The 17,842-nt window shown below is 41.0% G+C and overlaps 2 protein-coding genes across 2 annotated transcripts; one reads left to right on the top strand and one right to left on the bottom strand.

The window, feature by feature from the left end:
- Positions 1-1,847: 1,847 nt before the first annotated feature.
- On the top strand, positions 1,848-4,987 carry LOC126370738 (peritrophin-1-like). Its single transcript, XM_050015771.1, has 3 exons — positions 1,848-2,000; positions 2,568-3,157; positions 4,677-4,987. The coding sequence occupies exons 1-3, from the start codon at positions 1,994-1,996 to the stop codon at positions 4,758-4,760; spliced, it is 681 nt and encodes a 226-aa protein (XP_049871728.1). The 5' UTR covers positions 1,848-1,993; the 3' UTR covers positions 4,761-4,987.
- A 1,863-nt stretch (positions 4,988-6,850) lies between these two features.
- On the bottom strand, positions 6,851-13,974 carry LOC126370646 (uncharacterized PE-PGRS family protein PE_PGRS54-like). The gene is made up of 2 exons (XM_050015605.1): positions 13,924-13,974; positions 6,851-13,471 (listed from the first exon to the last, which is right to left on the bottom strand). Exons 1-2 carry the CDS (start codon positions 13,928-13,930, stop codon positions 6,975-6,977), a joined length of 6,504 nt encoding a protein of 2,167 aa, XP_049871562.1. The 5' UTR covers positions 13,931-13,974; the 3' UTR covers positions 6,851-6,974.
- Between the last annotated feature and the right edge of the window lie 3,868 nt (positions 13,975-17,842).

The following is a 17,842-nucleotide window of genomic DNA, read 5'->3' as shown; positions in this document are numbered from 1 at the left end:
TGTATGGCGGCTCTGTCGTCGTGGTCGTCGTTTTGACTCCAAACGGTTTAATGACCGTTAAAAATTTATGTTTTGTACCCTCTACGGCTTTCACAGGTGTTTTACCTTTATCACAATTTGCGAAGCAAATAAATATTGTAATCACAATATGTTTGTACTTCATCTTCATCATGGGTTTGATATTCACATTTAATCTTGTTTAACACAGAAGAGCACTTAATATTTTTAATAATTTCATTATCATCTTTCTATTAGGTACGTACTTAGGAATTTGTTAACTTCACGAGGGTTAAACTTATTTATTGGTCGTATTTTTTTAACATGTCGATCGAGTACAATTACGCTGTAAGATACAATAACAATTGAACTATTTTTCCTACGTCGTCACTTTTATTTCTTAAACCTTAAGAATTGCTGGTTTTTTTTGTACTTAAAGCAGTCGCTATGGAGTAGTGTACTGTGGGGATAGTGGAAGGAGACTGGATGCGGATCGGCAGAGGCGGCGGGCGCGACTCCATGGCGCCGGGACGCCTCTCCGCCGCTCAATGGACGGGGGTTGTTCCCCATTGAATCAATCTTATGCTGGCGAACAGCGACATGTACAACTTTTCGATGAGTAATATAGGTAAGTATTCTAATTTAATATTTATCAACAAAAATACATAACGATCGCCAACTTTTTCCGGTAAGGGTTTTTTAAACGATGTCTGATTGTTAAGAATGCAAAGTACTGCCTGTTGATAAAAATCACTGTCACTGTATTTGGATAGTTTCCTTGAAATAAACAAGGGAAGCAATAAGTAACACGCAAGCAAGCAGGTGTAGTGTGTGTGTGTGTGTGTGTGTGAATGAGTGTAGCAAGGTGTAGATGTGTAGGTGTATGATGTGATTTGGCTCTATCTCCCGGCGCATTATCTGTAAAAAAATTAACAGGGGGCAAGGCTTATTTTAATCACAACTGAATCGTTATATCGCTCGCAGTAGGAACAGGCCCAACGGGGCCATTCCGCTCATCGACCTACTTCACTACAACATCGCTAGTATGCCAAATATAAATAGAGACACTATTCAAAAGAAAATAAGGACCATAACATCCTTTACGATGTTAAATTTCTGAAACAAAAACAATGCATCGAGTTTTCACAATAGGTAAAGTTATCGTATTAAATAAATATCTCTGTAGGTATTTATTGTTGTGGTACAGGTACATACGAGTATAAATATGTATGGTATCTATGCATGTAAACATATAAGTTTATTTGTAATTTGATTGATGAAAGGAATTTTTCTGAATAAAGTTGTTTGTTTTGTCTGTTTTGGTGCGTGTACAAGAGAAGTGTGTCAGGATCGAAGCAAATCCAATTATCTGCTACCCCGGTGGAATTTTGGCGTGAATTTATGTACTTATATATATATATATATATATATATATATATATATATATATATATATATATATATATATATATATATATGTTTCATCTCATTGTCTATGTATGTGTGTTTATTTATTTAATTCATACTTACATAATAAATGGTTTCGGCTAAACAAGGAAATATCACGTTGGTCTAACAGAAAGCTCTGTGAGCCGTGGATGAATCTTGTGATGGATTTACTCTGAGCTTGTGTTATGTGAGTTTATGCTGTAGTATTATTCCTTATTCTATGTTTATGTGTTAAATGGTTTTGATTTCAAATGTTGCGTGCCTACCATGATGACATTATGAGTAAGTATGTAAGTATTAATATATTTTCAATTATCTTCAAGAGCGAGTACCTTTCCAAGAAGTTATCAACCACGTTATAATTCTTATCTTATTAAAGGTGACGTGTATAGCAGCCTATCAACAATTACGGCAGTAGTGCCTAATACATTGATAGAATTGTTTTATCTACGTATAATACTCTAGATTCCAGAAGTAGATATAATAAGAAGGACTATAAAACATATCTGAAAGTTGAAATTGGCGTTCATTGTGACCATAAGGACGACATGCAAGGTTAGTCTTGTCAACTTTATTTACTTAATTATCCCCTTGGCTTCTTCAATCCAGCACTAATTATTACTACTCGGGGGTTAAAAAGGCCACATTGAAGCAATTCATCGATGTGGCTTTTATTTATTTATTGAGGAAAGCTAACAGCACGGAACCTTAAATAAATACGTACAAACATGAGCTAGAATGAGGCCAATTACAAGCTTCCACATATAGAACCTAATTAAATCAAAAGAGAGTTAGGTATACTTACAAAATTAAATAATGAAATTAAATACTCGCTGCTGAGATTACCAATATCAAATTAGTTGCTGTTGGTAAATTTCGATATAAGATGTTTTTTGATGGTCATCACTGCAGAGTCGATTGACAAGCCCCCCGTAGTGAAATTGATCAACAAATTATTGCTAATTTAAATTAATTTTCGTCTTTAGATACTTATTATCTAAAACCCAAAAAAGTCAATAGTACTTAAAATTAAATTATTGTTTTCAGTAAGGACCTGCCGAAAAGACTGCGTTAATTATATATTAATCGGAAAATAATTTAAAATTCATATTGTATTTGTAGGTTTTATTGCCGTATTGCTGCTCGTAGCGGCCGTTGCCGCTGAGAACCAATGTCCTGCTGAACAGCAGCAGAACTGGAACATTGAAATGTTGTTGCGGCACGAGGACTGTGACAAATTCTACAAGTGCACCTTCGGCGAGCCCATCGAACAGTCTTGCCCGTCTGGCCTCCAATTTAACCTGAAAAACTGGCAGTGCGACTGGCCCTACAACGTTGACTGTTCAGGCAGGAACGACCCTTTAAACCCTGTTCCGACCCCTGAACCGACCACTACTGCGGCACCAAGCATTAAACCGAACACTACTGCACAGCCTGTAACTACTACTGAGGCAACGACCACTGCTGCGTCTGAAACTAACACTACAACTACTGCTGCACCAATTACAGCTGAACCTACTACTGCTGCTCCTGAATCTGAGGAAAATGGCAGCGAAGATTCGGAATTCCTTGAGAACGGTTGTCCAGTAGATCCACACGTCCACTGGCTGCTGCCAAATGAGGAAGACTGCAATAAGTTCTACTACTGCGTTTGGGGCGAGCTGGTCCCACGCGAGTGCCCCAGTACTCTGCACTTCAATAGGGTGATCCAGGTGAGACATACTTTTTTAATAATCTCAAGCTTGCTGCATACAAAGCGGCACCGGGAACACATAGGGACGGGTGTCAAAGAGGGACTTTCCAGGCTATGTTCCTCAGAAACAATATAGATGGCGCTGTACATATTTTCTTTTATTTAACCTTTAATTTCATGGATAACAGATATCCAACTAGTCAATTCAGTTACTTTTTACTTAACGTCAAAACACAAAATTTGTATGAAATACCACAGTGTGACGTCATAGAAAAACGTGATAAAATGTCGAACTTATTATTAAGTACGTTTTTCTTGATTGAAATTCAGTAAATAAGTTAAATAGAAAAAAGAAACTGTTTTTCGTTAGTTCTAGATCTGTCTTTATTTAGTAATCGGATCTTGAACGTAGTACACGGCCCAATTACATCTTCTTTCCATTATTATTCTGATTTAAATTAAGAAAGGCAGTATAAGTGTGATTCTATACACAATGTGATCCAAATATCAAGCAGCAATGATTTTTATATATTCTTCTGCCATTACATTGTATTTTGAAATAATTATGTACTCACCCGAGTAATGAGAAAATAGGTAATTATCACGATAAAGCTGTACAACGCCATCTATATTGTTTTTGGTGAACGTAGAAAACTCCCTCATTACTTTTGTAAGTAAATACAGAAATATGATCTAGCGCGTCGCCGTTTCCTTGTACCATGCAAGCTGTGGCCGTAACATACAGGATGTTAGTGACATCGTAACCAATACTGAGGGAGATGATTTAGACCATGATCCTGAGTTAATATTAAGTGGAATTTTCCGTTGTAAATTTCCTGGCTTTTTATGTTTGTTTTTATTAAGTAAGTAAGTACTTATTTTCAATTCTAGACTTTTGCGATAGAAAATTCCACCTGATATTAACTCAGAATAATGAGCCCCCGTACAAGTAGGTACAATACATACAAGGACACAATAACGAATACTTACTGAGGAGGATGATTCAGACCATCTGAGTTGATATCGAGTGGAATTTCCGGTTCTATACTTTTGCATCGGAAAATTCTATTTAATATCAACTCAGAATCATGTGATCGGAATGATGATAGTGATTGTTTGGCGGGTAGCTCAAAGTTTTTGTTACGATTTCAGTAAATAACTTATCGTTGGCTTCATTTTAATTTTCTCTACTTGTCACCTTATTATACATATATTATGTAAGTTCTTACATTATTAGTGCCACATAAGCGCTTTTAAAATCGCATTCTGGTGTGACTGTTTTTAACAAAACCTCGTAAAAGACAAGCTAGTTTTAGTACGAATAAAAATGTGAGTTTAAATTTTTACCCGCATTGAAATTAATTGAAAGAAATTTCGAAAATTAATCGAAAAAAGAGGTTTCGTTGAAGAAAATCACTTCAGAAAGTGGTTTTTCAAATAGGCGCTTACGTGGTTTCGACGATACCTACCTATGCCACTGTCTTGGTATTTAATGAGTCAAAATTAAACATTGTTGTAATCGTCGTCGTTGTTTCCAGGTATGTGACTGGCCCGCCGACGCTGGCTGCGTTGTCTCCGCCAACAAACACTCCGGAGCCCGAGCACAGTTCTTCCCCAAATAACACTAGAATAATATCCTAAACTAGGCGTTACCCGCGACTCCGTTTGCGTAAACCTGGGCTAGTAAAGATACAATATGCTGTTCTAGTCTATAAATGCAAACGTGACGTGCGATCAAATCCCGAATATTATGTGATAAATTACTAAAGACTAGATTACCATGTAAAAACTCGTGGTATAAAGACAATACCTCTTAAAAACTGTAAATAAATTATAATTCCTATAAGTATATGTTCTATTTCCTTTTTCCTTATTTACTTACCTACTAGAAAACGTAAAATGCATTCACCTGTTTATCATCCTAGACATAGTAGCTGGCAGTGAGATGGTGTGGTTACCATAATCATAATCATTTATTTGCAATAAAAATGGTATTAGTTTGCAGTTGGTCAGCATTTCACATACCAGATAGAGGCGAGACGATTATGTTGCTGTCAACATTATCACCTCCCACTTCCGGTCGCTGTGCCTCTAGGGCACTATTCTCTAGGGCATATTCTCAGGGTAGAACCTCATCAGCGATCTTCTGGTGGTAGGATCACCGGATGTTAAATTAGATACGTAGGTACTATTACAATAATAAGTACCGCGGCCGCGGCGCCACTGTTGCACATTCTGTAGAATTATTATGACTTGTCAATTAGTTTCATTAAAATCTGTGGACTTCTTTCATGGCGAGGACTATTAATATTTTATAACAAAAAGACGCTCAATGCTCGCCCAGCATTCTCCCTTTCGATCGAAGGCGCCTCTCGACGGTGAACTCTGAACTTCATCGTAAAGCCTCTGTACCTCCCACGGATTCTGCTCTTCCGCAGGTTACTGAGGAAGAGGTACTAGGTATCAGCAAAAGATTTCATACTCTAAAAGCCCCTGGCTCAGTAGCTATCACAACTCGTGTCCTTAAAAACTTCGGTGCTCCCCTGATCTGCTTACTAACGTTAATATTTAACGTCGCCATGCTATGAACAACTACATCTTTCCACAGCTGAGGAAAGAAGCAATTATTTTATAATTGGTATAAAAGCCTGGAAAAACGAGCCTTCGAGTTACCGCCCCATAAGTCTCCTGTACACCATCGGAAAGATTTATGAGCGGATCATATTTGCTAGAATACGGGACTATGTCTAATCCAAAAGTTTTATTCTCTCGAACCAGTTTGGTATTAAAACCAGACTTTATTTTTGACGTGACTTATTGTACATTTGGCGCAAATGGCATTAACTATTTGGCCGGAGGCTGGAATCAGACACTCCTGCGTTCAACAAGTGCGCCGTATTGTTGAACATATTCTAGTAGACTGAAACTACAAAATGCCTGTCGCTACGGGAGCGCTCTTCTTCAATGTAGCGAAAGCTTTCGATTGCATGAGCGCATTATCTTGTGCTCTTAGCCTGTCGCAGAGTCCGTATTGGTGTAATGCGTCCTGTTTAATTGGAAGCTGTTAACTGTAAAAATCATGGAACGTAGTAAGTATTAGTATTTTTCTAGATAAAGAAAGACCGAAAAGAAGTATAAACCCGAGTCGTTTTAAGTGCGATCCACGCTGACTGCAGTGACTACGCCGAGTGCGCGGTACAACTTGCTGAGCACACTTCTATTTGCGATTTGCGATACCTTACCGACATTAGTGGTGCATCTACTGGTACCACGTTATTTGCGAAAAACGACTTGTTCTACGTCTTTAATCGCAGTAAGTAATTATATAAATTCAAATAAGTAGGTATAATAGGCTTCTGCTAAGAGCATCTAAGAAGATTAAACAACTTTGGTATGTTTTGTAGTAGCACTATTATGTAGGATAATGTTTGTTAAGTTTGATAAGAATTATCACAGAATTTACGTATTATCTTTAAGTACTTAAACTTTTTACATTTATCAGAACTATAATAGGATTGTTGACTACGGTTCAACTAGTGCAACCGGTCCGTGGAGTGTTTAAGAGTGGTGAGAAGGGTAAGCATATAAAAATATAAGTAAGTAAGTAAGTAAATCATGCTACTTAAATGTGTCATACGGTATGATAGATAGGGTTTAAGAATTTTGATACTACTCGTAAAATGGTTAGAGTAATTAAATAATACATCAGAGATTGAATAGAAAAAGGTATATTATTTGTCGAATAGAATATGTTACAATTTTACAATAAAATTTATTAGTGATTTATTCATCATAAATACATATTACAAATATGAATTAATAAGTACCTAAAGAAATTACAAGTTTCTGAGACGTTGACGTCCTTCCAAGTGCTTGTTAAAGGATGTTGCATGTGTCGTTGTTCTGTCTCCGCAGTTCACGTTCTCTTGCCAGAAGCATCGCTGCCTGGAGAGGTCATACAGCAGTGTCGTACCGCAGCGGTACACCACAGGCTGGCTGTTAGTGCACAAGTAGTATCTGTTACAATCCTCATGAGGATACGTTTTGCCCGCAGAGCCTTCAAGGGCGCACATTGCTACAGCGTAATCATAACTAGAAAGCTCTTTCTCTTCTTCCTCGACTTCAGTCATAGCTCCAGGTACGACCCTTTCGCCGCAGTCCACTGACTCGGGCCAGTCACATATAATTTTATTTGGGTTATATAAAAGACCACTGGGACAGTCAAGAGTCACGTTGGTACCTCCTAAACAGATATAAAATTGGTGACAATTTTCGTGCGCGACCAAAGTTCCTTCGGAACCAGGTCCAGAACAAATAGCTGATGCTTCATTAGGGTTGCAATTGCATGTGCCAGAGTCTCCGTTACCAGAGTCGCCGTCGCCAGAATCGCCGTTACCAGAATCTCCGTTGCCAGACTCGCCATTGCCATTATCATCTTTGTTGTCTTCTTCGCTTTCATTGTCAATAATGATCCTGTCTCCACAATCAACGGTGTCAGGCCAGTCACATACGTCCTTAGCGGGATTGAATAGGAGACCAGCTGGGCACCTCTGTGGCGTTGGTACACCATTATCGCATTTGTAGAACTTGTTGCACTGTTCATTGGCGACTAATACGCCGTCAGATCCCTTCTTTGCGCAAATATTCCCGGCCTCACTTGGATCACAATTGCCAGCACCGTTGCCTCCGTTGTCTGAACCACCGTTGCCGGAATCTCCGTTGTCCGAATCTCCGTTGCCAGAGTCGCCGTTATCCCCATTGTCAGAACCACCATCTCCAGGAGCGATTCTGTCGCCACAGTCGACATTGTTGGGCCAGTCACATTGTTCACTATACGGATTATACAGAAGGCCGCTTGGGCAGGTCATAACAACATTTTTACCTCCAACACATACGTAGAACTGATTGCAGTTTTCGTTAGCGACGAATACTCCTTCCGCTTTAAGGTTTGAACAGATAGATGCAGCTTCACCGGGATTGCAATTGCAGGTGCCAGATCCGCCGTCGCCAGAGTCTCCGTTGCCAGAGTCTCCGTTGCCAGAACCTCCGTTGCCAGAACCTCCGTTGCCAGAATTTCCGTTGCCAGAGTCGCCGTTATCCCCATTGTCAGAACCACCATCTCCGGGAGCGATTCTATCGCCACAGATGACATTTTTGGGCCAGTCACATTGTTCACTATACGGATTATACAGAAGGCCGCTTGGGCAGGTCATAACAACATTTTTACCTCCAACACATACGTAGAACTGATTGCAGTTTTCGTTAGCGACGAATACTCCTTCCGCTTTTAGGTTTGAGCAGATAGATGCAGCTTCACCGGGATTGCAGTTGCAGGTGCCAGATCCGCCGTTGCCAGAGTCTCCGTTGCCAGAGTCTCCGTTGCCAGAACCTCCGTTTCCAGAATCTCCGTTGCCAGAGTCGCCATTGCCATTATCACCGTTGTTGTCTTCTTCGCTTTCATTGTCAGTAATGATCCTGTCTCCACAATCAACGTTGTCAGGCCAGTCACATACGTCCTTAGCGGGATTGAAGAGGAGACCAGCTGGGCACCTCTGTGGCGTTGGTACACCATTATCGCATTTGTAGAACTTGTTACACTGTTCATTGGCGATTAATACACCGTCAGATCCCTTATTTGCGCAAATATTCCCGGCCTCACTTGGATCACAATTGCCAGCACCGTTGCCTCCGTTGTCTGAACCACCATTGCCGGAATCTCCGTTGCCAGAACCTCCGTTTTCAGAATCTCCGTTGCCAGAGTCGCCATTGTCATTATCACCGTTGTGGTCTTCTTCGCTTTCATTGTCAATAATGATCCTGTCTCCACAATCAACCTTGTCAGGCCAGTCACATACGTCCTTAGCGGGATTGAATAGGAGACCAGCTGGGCACCTCTGTGGCGTTGGTACACCATTATCGCATTTGTAGAACTTGTTGCACTGTTCATTGGCGACTAATACGCCGTCAGATCCCTTCTTTGCGCAAATATTCCCGGCCTCACTTGGATCACAATTGCCAGCACCGTTGCCTCCGTTGTCTGAACCACCATTGCCAGAATCTCCGTTGCCGGAATCTCCATTGCCAGAGTCGCCGTTATCACCATTGTCAGAACCACCATCTCCGGGAGCGATTCTGTCGCCACAGTCAACATTATCAGGCCAGTCACATTGTTCACTATACGGATTATACAGAAGGCCGCTTGGGCAGGTCATAACAACATTTTTACCTCCAACACATACGTAGAACTGATTGCAGTTTTCGTTAGCGACGAATACTCCTTCCGCTTTAAGGTTTGAACAGATAGATGCAGCTTCACCGGGATTGCAGTTGCAGGTGCCAGATCCGCCGTTGCCAGAGTCTCCGATGCCAGAATCTCCGTTGCCAGAACCTCCGTTTCCAGAATCTCCGTTGCCAGAGTCACCATTGCCGTTATCACCGTTGTTGTCTTCTTCGCTTTCATTGTCAGTAATGATCCTGTCTCCACAATCAACGTTGTCAGGCCAGTCACATACGTCCTTAGCGGGATTGAAGAGGAGACCAGATGGGCACCTCTGTGGCGTTGGTACACCATTATCGCATTTGTAGAACTTGTTGCACTGTTCATTGGCGATTAATACACCGTCAGATCCCTTATTTGCGCAAATATTCCCGGCCTCACTTGGATCACAATTGCCAGCACCGTTGCCTCCGTTGTCTGAACCACTGTTGCCAGAATCTCCGTTGCCAGAACCACCGTTTCCAGAATCTCCGTTGCCAGAGTCGCCATTGCCATTATCACCGTTGTTGTCTTCTTCGCTTTCATTGTCAATAATGATCCTGTCTCCACAATCAACGTTGTCAGGCCAGTCACATACGTCCTTAGCGGGATTGAAGAGGAGACCAGCTGGGCACCTCTGTGGCGTTGGTACACCATTATCGCATTTGTAGAACTTGTTGCACTGTTCATTGGCGACTAATACGCCGTCAGATCCCTTCTTTGCGCAAATATTCCCGGCCTCACTTGGATCACAATTGCCAGCACCGTTGCCTCCGTTGTCTGAACCACCGTTGCCGGAATCTCCGTTGTCCGAATCTCCGTTGCCAGAGTCGCCGTTATCACCACTGTCAGAACCACCATCTCCGGGAGCGATTCTGTCGCCACAGTCAACATTATCAGGCCAGTCACATTTTTCACTATACGGATTATACAGAAGGCCGCTTGGGCAGGTCATAACAACATTTTTACCTCCAACACATACGTAGAACTGATTGCAGTTTTTGTTAGCGACGAATACTCCTTCCGCTTTAAGGTTTGAACAGATAGATGCAGCTTCACCGGGATTGCAGTTGCAGGTGCCAGATCCGCCGTTGCCAGAGTCTCCGTTGCCAGAATCTCCGTTGCCAGAACCTCCGTTTCCAGAATCTCCGTTGCCAGAGTCACCATTGCCGTTATCACCGTTGTTGTCTTCTTCGCTTTCATTGTCAGTAATGATCCTGTCTCCACAATCAACGTTGTCAGGCCAGTCACATACGTCCTTAGCGGGATTGAAGAGGAGACCAGATGGGCACCTCTGTGGCGTTGGTACACCATTATCGCATTTGTAGAACTTGTTGCACTGTTCATTGGCGATTAATACACCGTCAGATCCCTTATTTGCGCAAATATTCCCGGCCTCACTTGGATCACAATTGCCAGCACCGTTGCCTCCGTTGTCTGAACCACTGTTGCCAGAATCTCCGTTGCCAGAACCACCGTTTCCAGAATCTCCGTTGCCAGAGTCGCCATTGCCATTATCACCGTTGTTGTCTTCTTCGCTTTCATTGTCAATAATGATCCTGTCTCCACAATCAACGTTGTCAGGCCAGTCACATACGTCCTTAGCGGGATTGAAGAGGAGACCAGCTGGGCACCTCTGTGGCGTTGGTACACCATTATCGCATTTGTAGAACTTGTTGCACTGTTCATTGGCGACTAATACGCCGTCAGATCCCTTCTTTGCGCATATATTCTCGGCCTCACTTGGATCACAATTGCCAGCACCGTTGCCTCCGTTGTCTGAACCACCATTGCCGGAATCTCCGTTGCCGGAATCTCCGTTGCCAGAGTCGCCGTTATCACCACTGTCAGAACCACCATCTCCGGGAGCGATTCTGTCGCCACAGTCAACATTATCAGGCCAGTCACATTTTTCACTATACGGATTATACAGAAGGCCGCTTGGGCAGGTCATAACAACATTTTTACCTCCAACACATACGTAGAACTGATTGCAGTTTTCGTTAGCGACGAATACTCCTTCCGCTTTTAGGTTTGAACAGATAGATGCAGCTTCACCGGGATTGCAGTTGCAGGTGCCAGATCCGCCGTTGCCAGAGTCTCCATTGCCGGAACCACCGTTGTCAGAGTCTCCGTTTCCGGAACCACCGCTGCCAGAATCACCGTTACCACTGTTGTCTTCTTCGCTTTCATTGTCTGTAATGATCCTGTCTCCACAATCAACGTTGTCAGGCCAGTCACAGACATCCTTAGCTGGATTGAACAGCAGACCAGTTGGGCAACTTTGTGGCACTGGTACGCCATTATCGCATTTATAGAACTTGTTGCATCGTTCATTGGCGACTAATACACCGTTAGAGCCTTCCTTTGAGCAAATATTCCCAGCTTCACTGGGATCACAATTGCCAGCGCCGTTGCCTCCGTTGCCAGAGTCACCATTGCCAGAACCACCATTGTCAGAACCACCATTGCCAGAGTCTCCGTTTCCGGAACCTCCGTTGCCAGAATCACCGTTACCACTGTTGTCTTCTTCGCTTTCATTGCCTATAATGATCCTGTCTCCACAATCAACGTTGTCAGGCCAGTCACAGACATCCTTAGCTGGATTGAACAGCAGACCAGCTGGGCAACTTTGTGGCACTGGTACGCCATTATCGCATTTATAGAACTTGTTGCATCGTTCATTGGCGACTAATACACCGTTAGAGCCTTCCTTCGAGCAAATATTCGCAGCTTCACTGGGATCACAATTGCCAGCGCCGTTGCTTCCGTTGCCTGAGTCACCATTGCCAGAACCACCATTGCCAGAGTCTCCGTTGCCGGAACCTCCGTTGCCAGAATCACCGTTACCACTGTTGTCTTCTTCGCTTTCATTGCCTATAATGATCCTGTCTCCACAATCAACGTTGTCAGGCCAGTCACAGACATCCTTAGCTGGATTGAACAGCAGACCAGCTGGGCAACTTTGTGGCACTGGTACGCCATTATCGCATTCATAGAACTTGTTGCATCGTTCATTGGCGACTAATACACCGTTAGAGCCTTCCTTTGAGCAAATATTCCCAGCTTCACTGGGATCACAATTGCCAGCGCCGTTGCCTCCGTTGCCTGAGTCACCATTGCCAGAACCACCATTGTCAGAACCACCATTGCCAGAGTCTCCGTTCCCGGAATCTCCGTTGCCAGAATCACCGTTACCACTGTTGTCTTCTTCGCTTTCATTGCCTGTAATGATCCTGTCTCCACAATCAACGTTGTCAGGCCAGTCACAGACATCCTTAGCTGGATTGAACAGCAGACCAGCTGGGCAACTTTGTGGCACTGGTACGCCATTATCGCATTTATAGAACTTGTTGCATCGTTCATTGGCGACTAATACACCGTTAGAGCCTTCCTTCGAGCAAATATTCCCAGCTTCACTGGGATCACAATTGCCAGCGCCGTTGCCTGTGTCACCATTCGCTCCGTTACCTGTGTCACCATTGTCAGACCCGTTACCACTGTTGTCAGGAACTATGCGATCTTCGCATTCGACAGAACACGCACAATCACAGTACCCTGCAGTAGGGTTGTAAAGCAAGGTTCCGGGACATGTATATGTTATTAGATGCCCTCCTTCACATTTGTAAAATTTGTTACATTCGTTATGGGGTAGAAGTGCGTCTTTGGAGTCTTCTGGCGCACATATAGATGGTGTCTCTTCACCGTCTTCGTCGCATTCAGGAACTATTCTTGCGCCGCATTCGACGCTTGCCGGCCAGTCACAGATCTCGAGAGATGGGTTGTACTGGAGGTCTCCATAGCAACTCATTGCTATTGGTTTTCCATTCCAGCACTGATAGAACTGGTTGCAGTGTTCGTGGGCGATCAAGATGCTGTTGGATCCTGGCGCCGCGCATATCATCGGAGCTTGCTTTGGATCGGAGTAGTCAACAGCATTGTAATGCTTGATGTTTCTGTTGCAGTTCGGATAAAATCCGGAATCAACTGTGATATCTATCGGACATCCGTTGCTATTTAGCCGCACTACTTCCGCTTCAGCTAGCGCTAAAGCGCAGATAAGTGCAAATATTTTTCCTGTAACAACATTACAAAATACATTTTTATTTTCGTTTTTACATTAGTGGGATTTTTTAAATAAGTAGCTCATGTTTATTTCAACTCATGCTGAGTTAGTTTCTTAATGTTTACAAGCGATATCTCAACTTGGATATTCCTATCGTGGAATATCAAGTATGGCTGCTAGTTGTGTGTTGTTGGCTTTTGGCACTGCCCATCGCGATATTCCGATACCACGAGAGAGGGCGTGAGTTGTGTGTTTCGGCGGATTTTCTGTCGAAACTGAAACTACCTCGAAACCGAAACTTGCCGAAATCGAAAGTTTTGTCGGGCACTACCGCATACACGCTCTAAATACTAACTTACTAACACTTAACTTTTAATTGGGTGTGTTTAATCCACATTTAATCGCACTAATTAACTAAAAGTGGTCGATATCCACAAATTAGTTTATTAATTAACCCACTTACCTCTCATCACATATATTCGTGTATTGTAAGCACTGCACCGAAACTAATGTCCACTTGGCAGATAGCTCATAATTTATACGTTTCCTATTGTTTTTCATCGATTATCTACCCGATTAAACTACCTGTGTATCAGATTATTAGGAAAGTCAATTAACTATGAAGTCAGATTTTAATCAGGATATGAATAAACATTTTTATATGCAACTACTTATATGCAGGCATGTTGATGACACGACGATAAAACATTTCCACCACTTATAGGTATATCCCGTTCGTGTATAAATGAAATATGTATACATACACATGTATTATAATATATATATTATATGTATAATATTTGAATGCTTAATTTAATTATACCTACTTATAACTGCAACAACTTCTTTTTCTATTTACTTATTTATGAATGTAAGTGTCACATTTTGTCACATTTTTCTATGACGTCACAGTTTTATTTTTTGACGTTTCGTGTTTTGACGTTTAGTAGCGCTCGCAGCGCCATCTCGCCTAGAGCATGCGTTATTTTACGAAGTTTAACCTAGTAAGTATAACAGCACAATACACCACAACATCAACATCTTTGCAAAAGATCTCCTAGCTGTAAGTTAACTGTAAGTGTTTTAAAATATAATTTATTATTTTTTAAGCGAACTCCACTCCCACAGACAAACCGAGGAATTTGTTTTGTGGAATTATTTTTAATGAAAAAAATATTAAAATAAACATACTTTTTTACTTATTATATACTTACATCAAAACATTTTAATCATGAGCACGTGAGTTTTTCAACCGCTATTCTGAGAATTCTGACGCGCGACTTACACACTTTCTCCATTATAACAATAAAATGTCTAGGGTGTTAAAATACATCCTTGCTGCTTATGATCCCGGAATAAAATGTGATACATACAGAGCTGCAGACCGCTACACAGTGCTCCGCCCCCGGCACACATGTCCAGCTTTCCTGGCTTTGTATGCTAAGGAGTGAGCATTGATTTCTCAGTGCTTTTCCAAGACGTAGAACATGTTAGATAAATCATTTATTTGGTCTACAGTCACACATGCATACAATACAAATCAGCAACAATACACACCACATACAAAATGTTTAACACACGCCGTGATGTATGTGTGATGCAGCAGCGCAAAACGGTCATAGCTCAGCGCAAATATTTGCCCTTTCGAGCAAATCGCTGATTTTCAGTTCATGTACAGCTGCTTATCAAAATCAGAAATTTCAATTTTAACGTAGGATCAATAGACAATACTAGTACTTACCGTGCATCATTTTTCTGAGTTTATAAGATACCATAGCAAATGTTTTATTGCAGTACAATAGGGTATTTTTGCTAGGTACCAATCGCTTTCAGGGAACGTTTGAGTAAGTATAGGAGATATTTAAAATTATATGATATAGCGGTATATGTATGTATGTATGTGTCATTTCTTAATAAGTGTGAACATTTTCGAATATATGAAAAGCAGATTTACATACAGTTTTTACCATAGATGTATTAATCAAAACTCGCTCGACATAAAAGTAAAATAAAGAGAACGCACTAACGCACCGTACATTAACGCGACGTCAAACCACTCACCGTAGCGAGAATCGACGTTCGGGGACTCGCTCTTAACGCTATAATTGAATAATTATTACACGGATGTTTCGCTTCTATGTTCTTCTTAGTTCATATCACTGGTTTATTAAGTGCATCCCATGCAAAACCGAGCAGAAAAGCTTAAAAGTCTCCTTCTTCTGTCATGTGAGATCTAAGGCTAATGCTCGGCCTTGCCAACCCTGGTGTCAGTATCATTAATAAGCCGCTCTGAAATGGTCCTGCAATTACCTACTTAGCTAAGTACCTTTTTAAAAGCTCGGTGAAGCGTGGGTACTCAGTTTACTTAGCGAGATGCAATAGATGTACAGTCATGAGCAATATAATGTACCCACTTTAGGACTCTGTCGCACTAACATATTTGACATTTAGTGAGACTTACAGTTAAATTTGTCAAAAAAGTTAATGTGACATGGTACCAAAGTGTATAGATACTGTACATCTGAGTAGGTACTCCAATTGCGAATATAGTTGTGAGCTTATGTTATATGCCTTCTGAAGCACGCAACTACTTCTTATTTTATGCTGCTCATGATTCCGGACTCGTAGGTATACATTCCAGCTTTTTTATGTGTCCGTTGATAGGCTTAGAAGTACAGTAAAAAAAATAGTATGTTTGACGTTTACGCGGTTATTATCATAATTAAAACACATGGTTACCGGGAGTCTCATATCCCAGATTAACGGGGTAAGAACCCGGTATTATGTGTTTTAATTATAAAATGGTAAGTTGGTAACATTTTTAGGACACCTTGTGAAGTTGTGAAATATATCTACAGATAGGTTACCCACCTACTTAGCTCGCCAATGCTCGACGTACGTGGTTACGTCAAGCATTGGCGATATCAAAACACGTATCTAGGTAGATAGCTAATAATATACAGCTATCAATCATATTCAACTAATTTTCAGTGAATGAATAAAAATTATGGGTTCTGTAGATAAACAATGGAAAATGATACTGATTGTCTGAAGTTTATGATATTTTTGTTTTACTTACTTATATTTACATATTGGTGTTGATTCCAGCAGATTGATTGACTGATTTCATTTTAAATTATAAGCACCTTGTATTTTCTTGTCCACCAATAAGGTACAGATAGGTGTTAATTTTGAAATAAATGAAACAATAACCTGGAAAGGCAATAATCCCACAAATAGCCAGATACTTACGAAGCATTTCATTGAAAGCCATAGTCTATCAAGGGAAGAAAATGTCCCAGTACCAACGAGGCCGCGAGTGTGCAATTTGAATCCTGAGGCCCCGAGGCGAAGCCGAAGGCCTTAATTCTCACGAGTTGGGTTTAGCCCAAGCGATACATAGTGTTATACTTATATACTTACTACACTTACGAGGAAAATAGGTAACATAATATTATAATAAGTATTATATACCTGATTATTTTCATACTGAAAATTCATAAACAAGGGAGCGTAAATAATGTGATTTTCATGTTACGCCTTTGCGCAAGCATGGTGTGTGGTTCTCAGAATAGCAAATTTCTTGGTAAGTAGCTATGCCTCTTTCGCACTAGGCTGTACGGGCCTTTGGCGGCTCAATAATAACCCCGACACCAGGGCTGATGAGGTTGGTATTCCACGTCTCAATCCACACGAAGAACAATAAGAAGAGGTTAAGAAGACTAGGCTGTAGGCACTCTATATTTCTGTTCTGTGCCTTACGCACTATACTAAAGCGGAAGAACAATAATAAGTACTTACTACTTAACTATAGATTTTCTTATTGGTTCTCGAAATTAAATTAGAGATAAAAAACCTTTTACCTAAATAGATGTTATCTATCTATCTTCTTGACTGATGCATTATCTGAAGATCAGATTATATGCTATCTATCGCCGAAAGTAATTATAAATATATATACGAATACTTAATTTAATGTAACGGAAAACCATATCTATACTGATAAGGTTCCCGCCCGCATACCTTGCACTTTTTCTGGCAACTGTATTACTTACTTATATAAATAAATCAGTTTAAGTAGGTATATAAAATGTTTGATTATACAAACGATCTGGGTGGATTAAATGCTACCTGACTTTAGATTATTACATACAGAGACGGACTGAGGCGCGGGTTTGTTATCTGAGACGAATTATATTTTTATTTCTATTCTAACTGAAAGGACACAATATAGGCAAGATGAAAGAGTCAAAAATAAATTACAAAATGCCCCTAGAAATAGGAGCCAGTCTAAGATGATCAAAAATCTCATTTTATGATTTATTTGCGAATTGAGTACGACTGTGAGCTATGTATATTATGATGTGGAGTGTTTTACTATA

The sequence above is a fragment of the Pectinophora gossypiella genome, chromosome 11 (genome assembly GCF_024362695.1).
Source record: "Pectinophora gossypiella chromosome 11, ilPecGoss1.1, whole genome shotgun sequence".
NCBI lineage: Eukaryota > Metazoa > Arthropoda > Insecta > Lepidoptera > Gelechiidae > Pectinophora > Pectinophora gossypiella.
Note: the sequence above shows the minus strand (reverse complement) of the source record. Positions and strands in the feature narration are given on the sequence as shown.

Excerpts from the sequence above, each read along its gene's own strand:
- LOC126370738 (XM_050015771.1), top strand. Across the intron at positions 3,158-4,676 it reads ACTTCAATAGGGTGATCCAG|GTATGTGACTGGCCCGCCGA; the intron begins GTGAGACATACT and ends CGTTGTTTCCAG.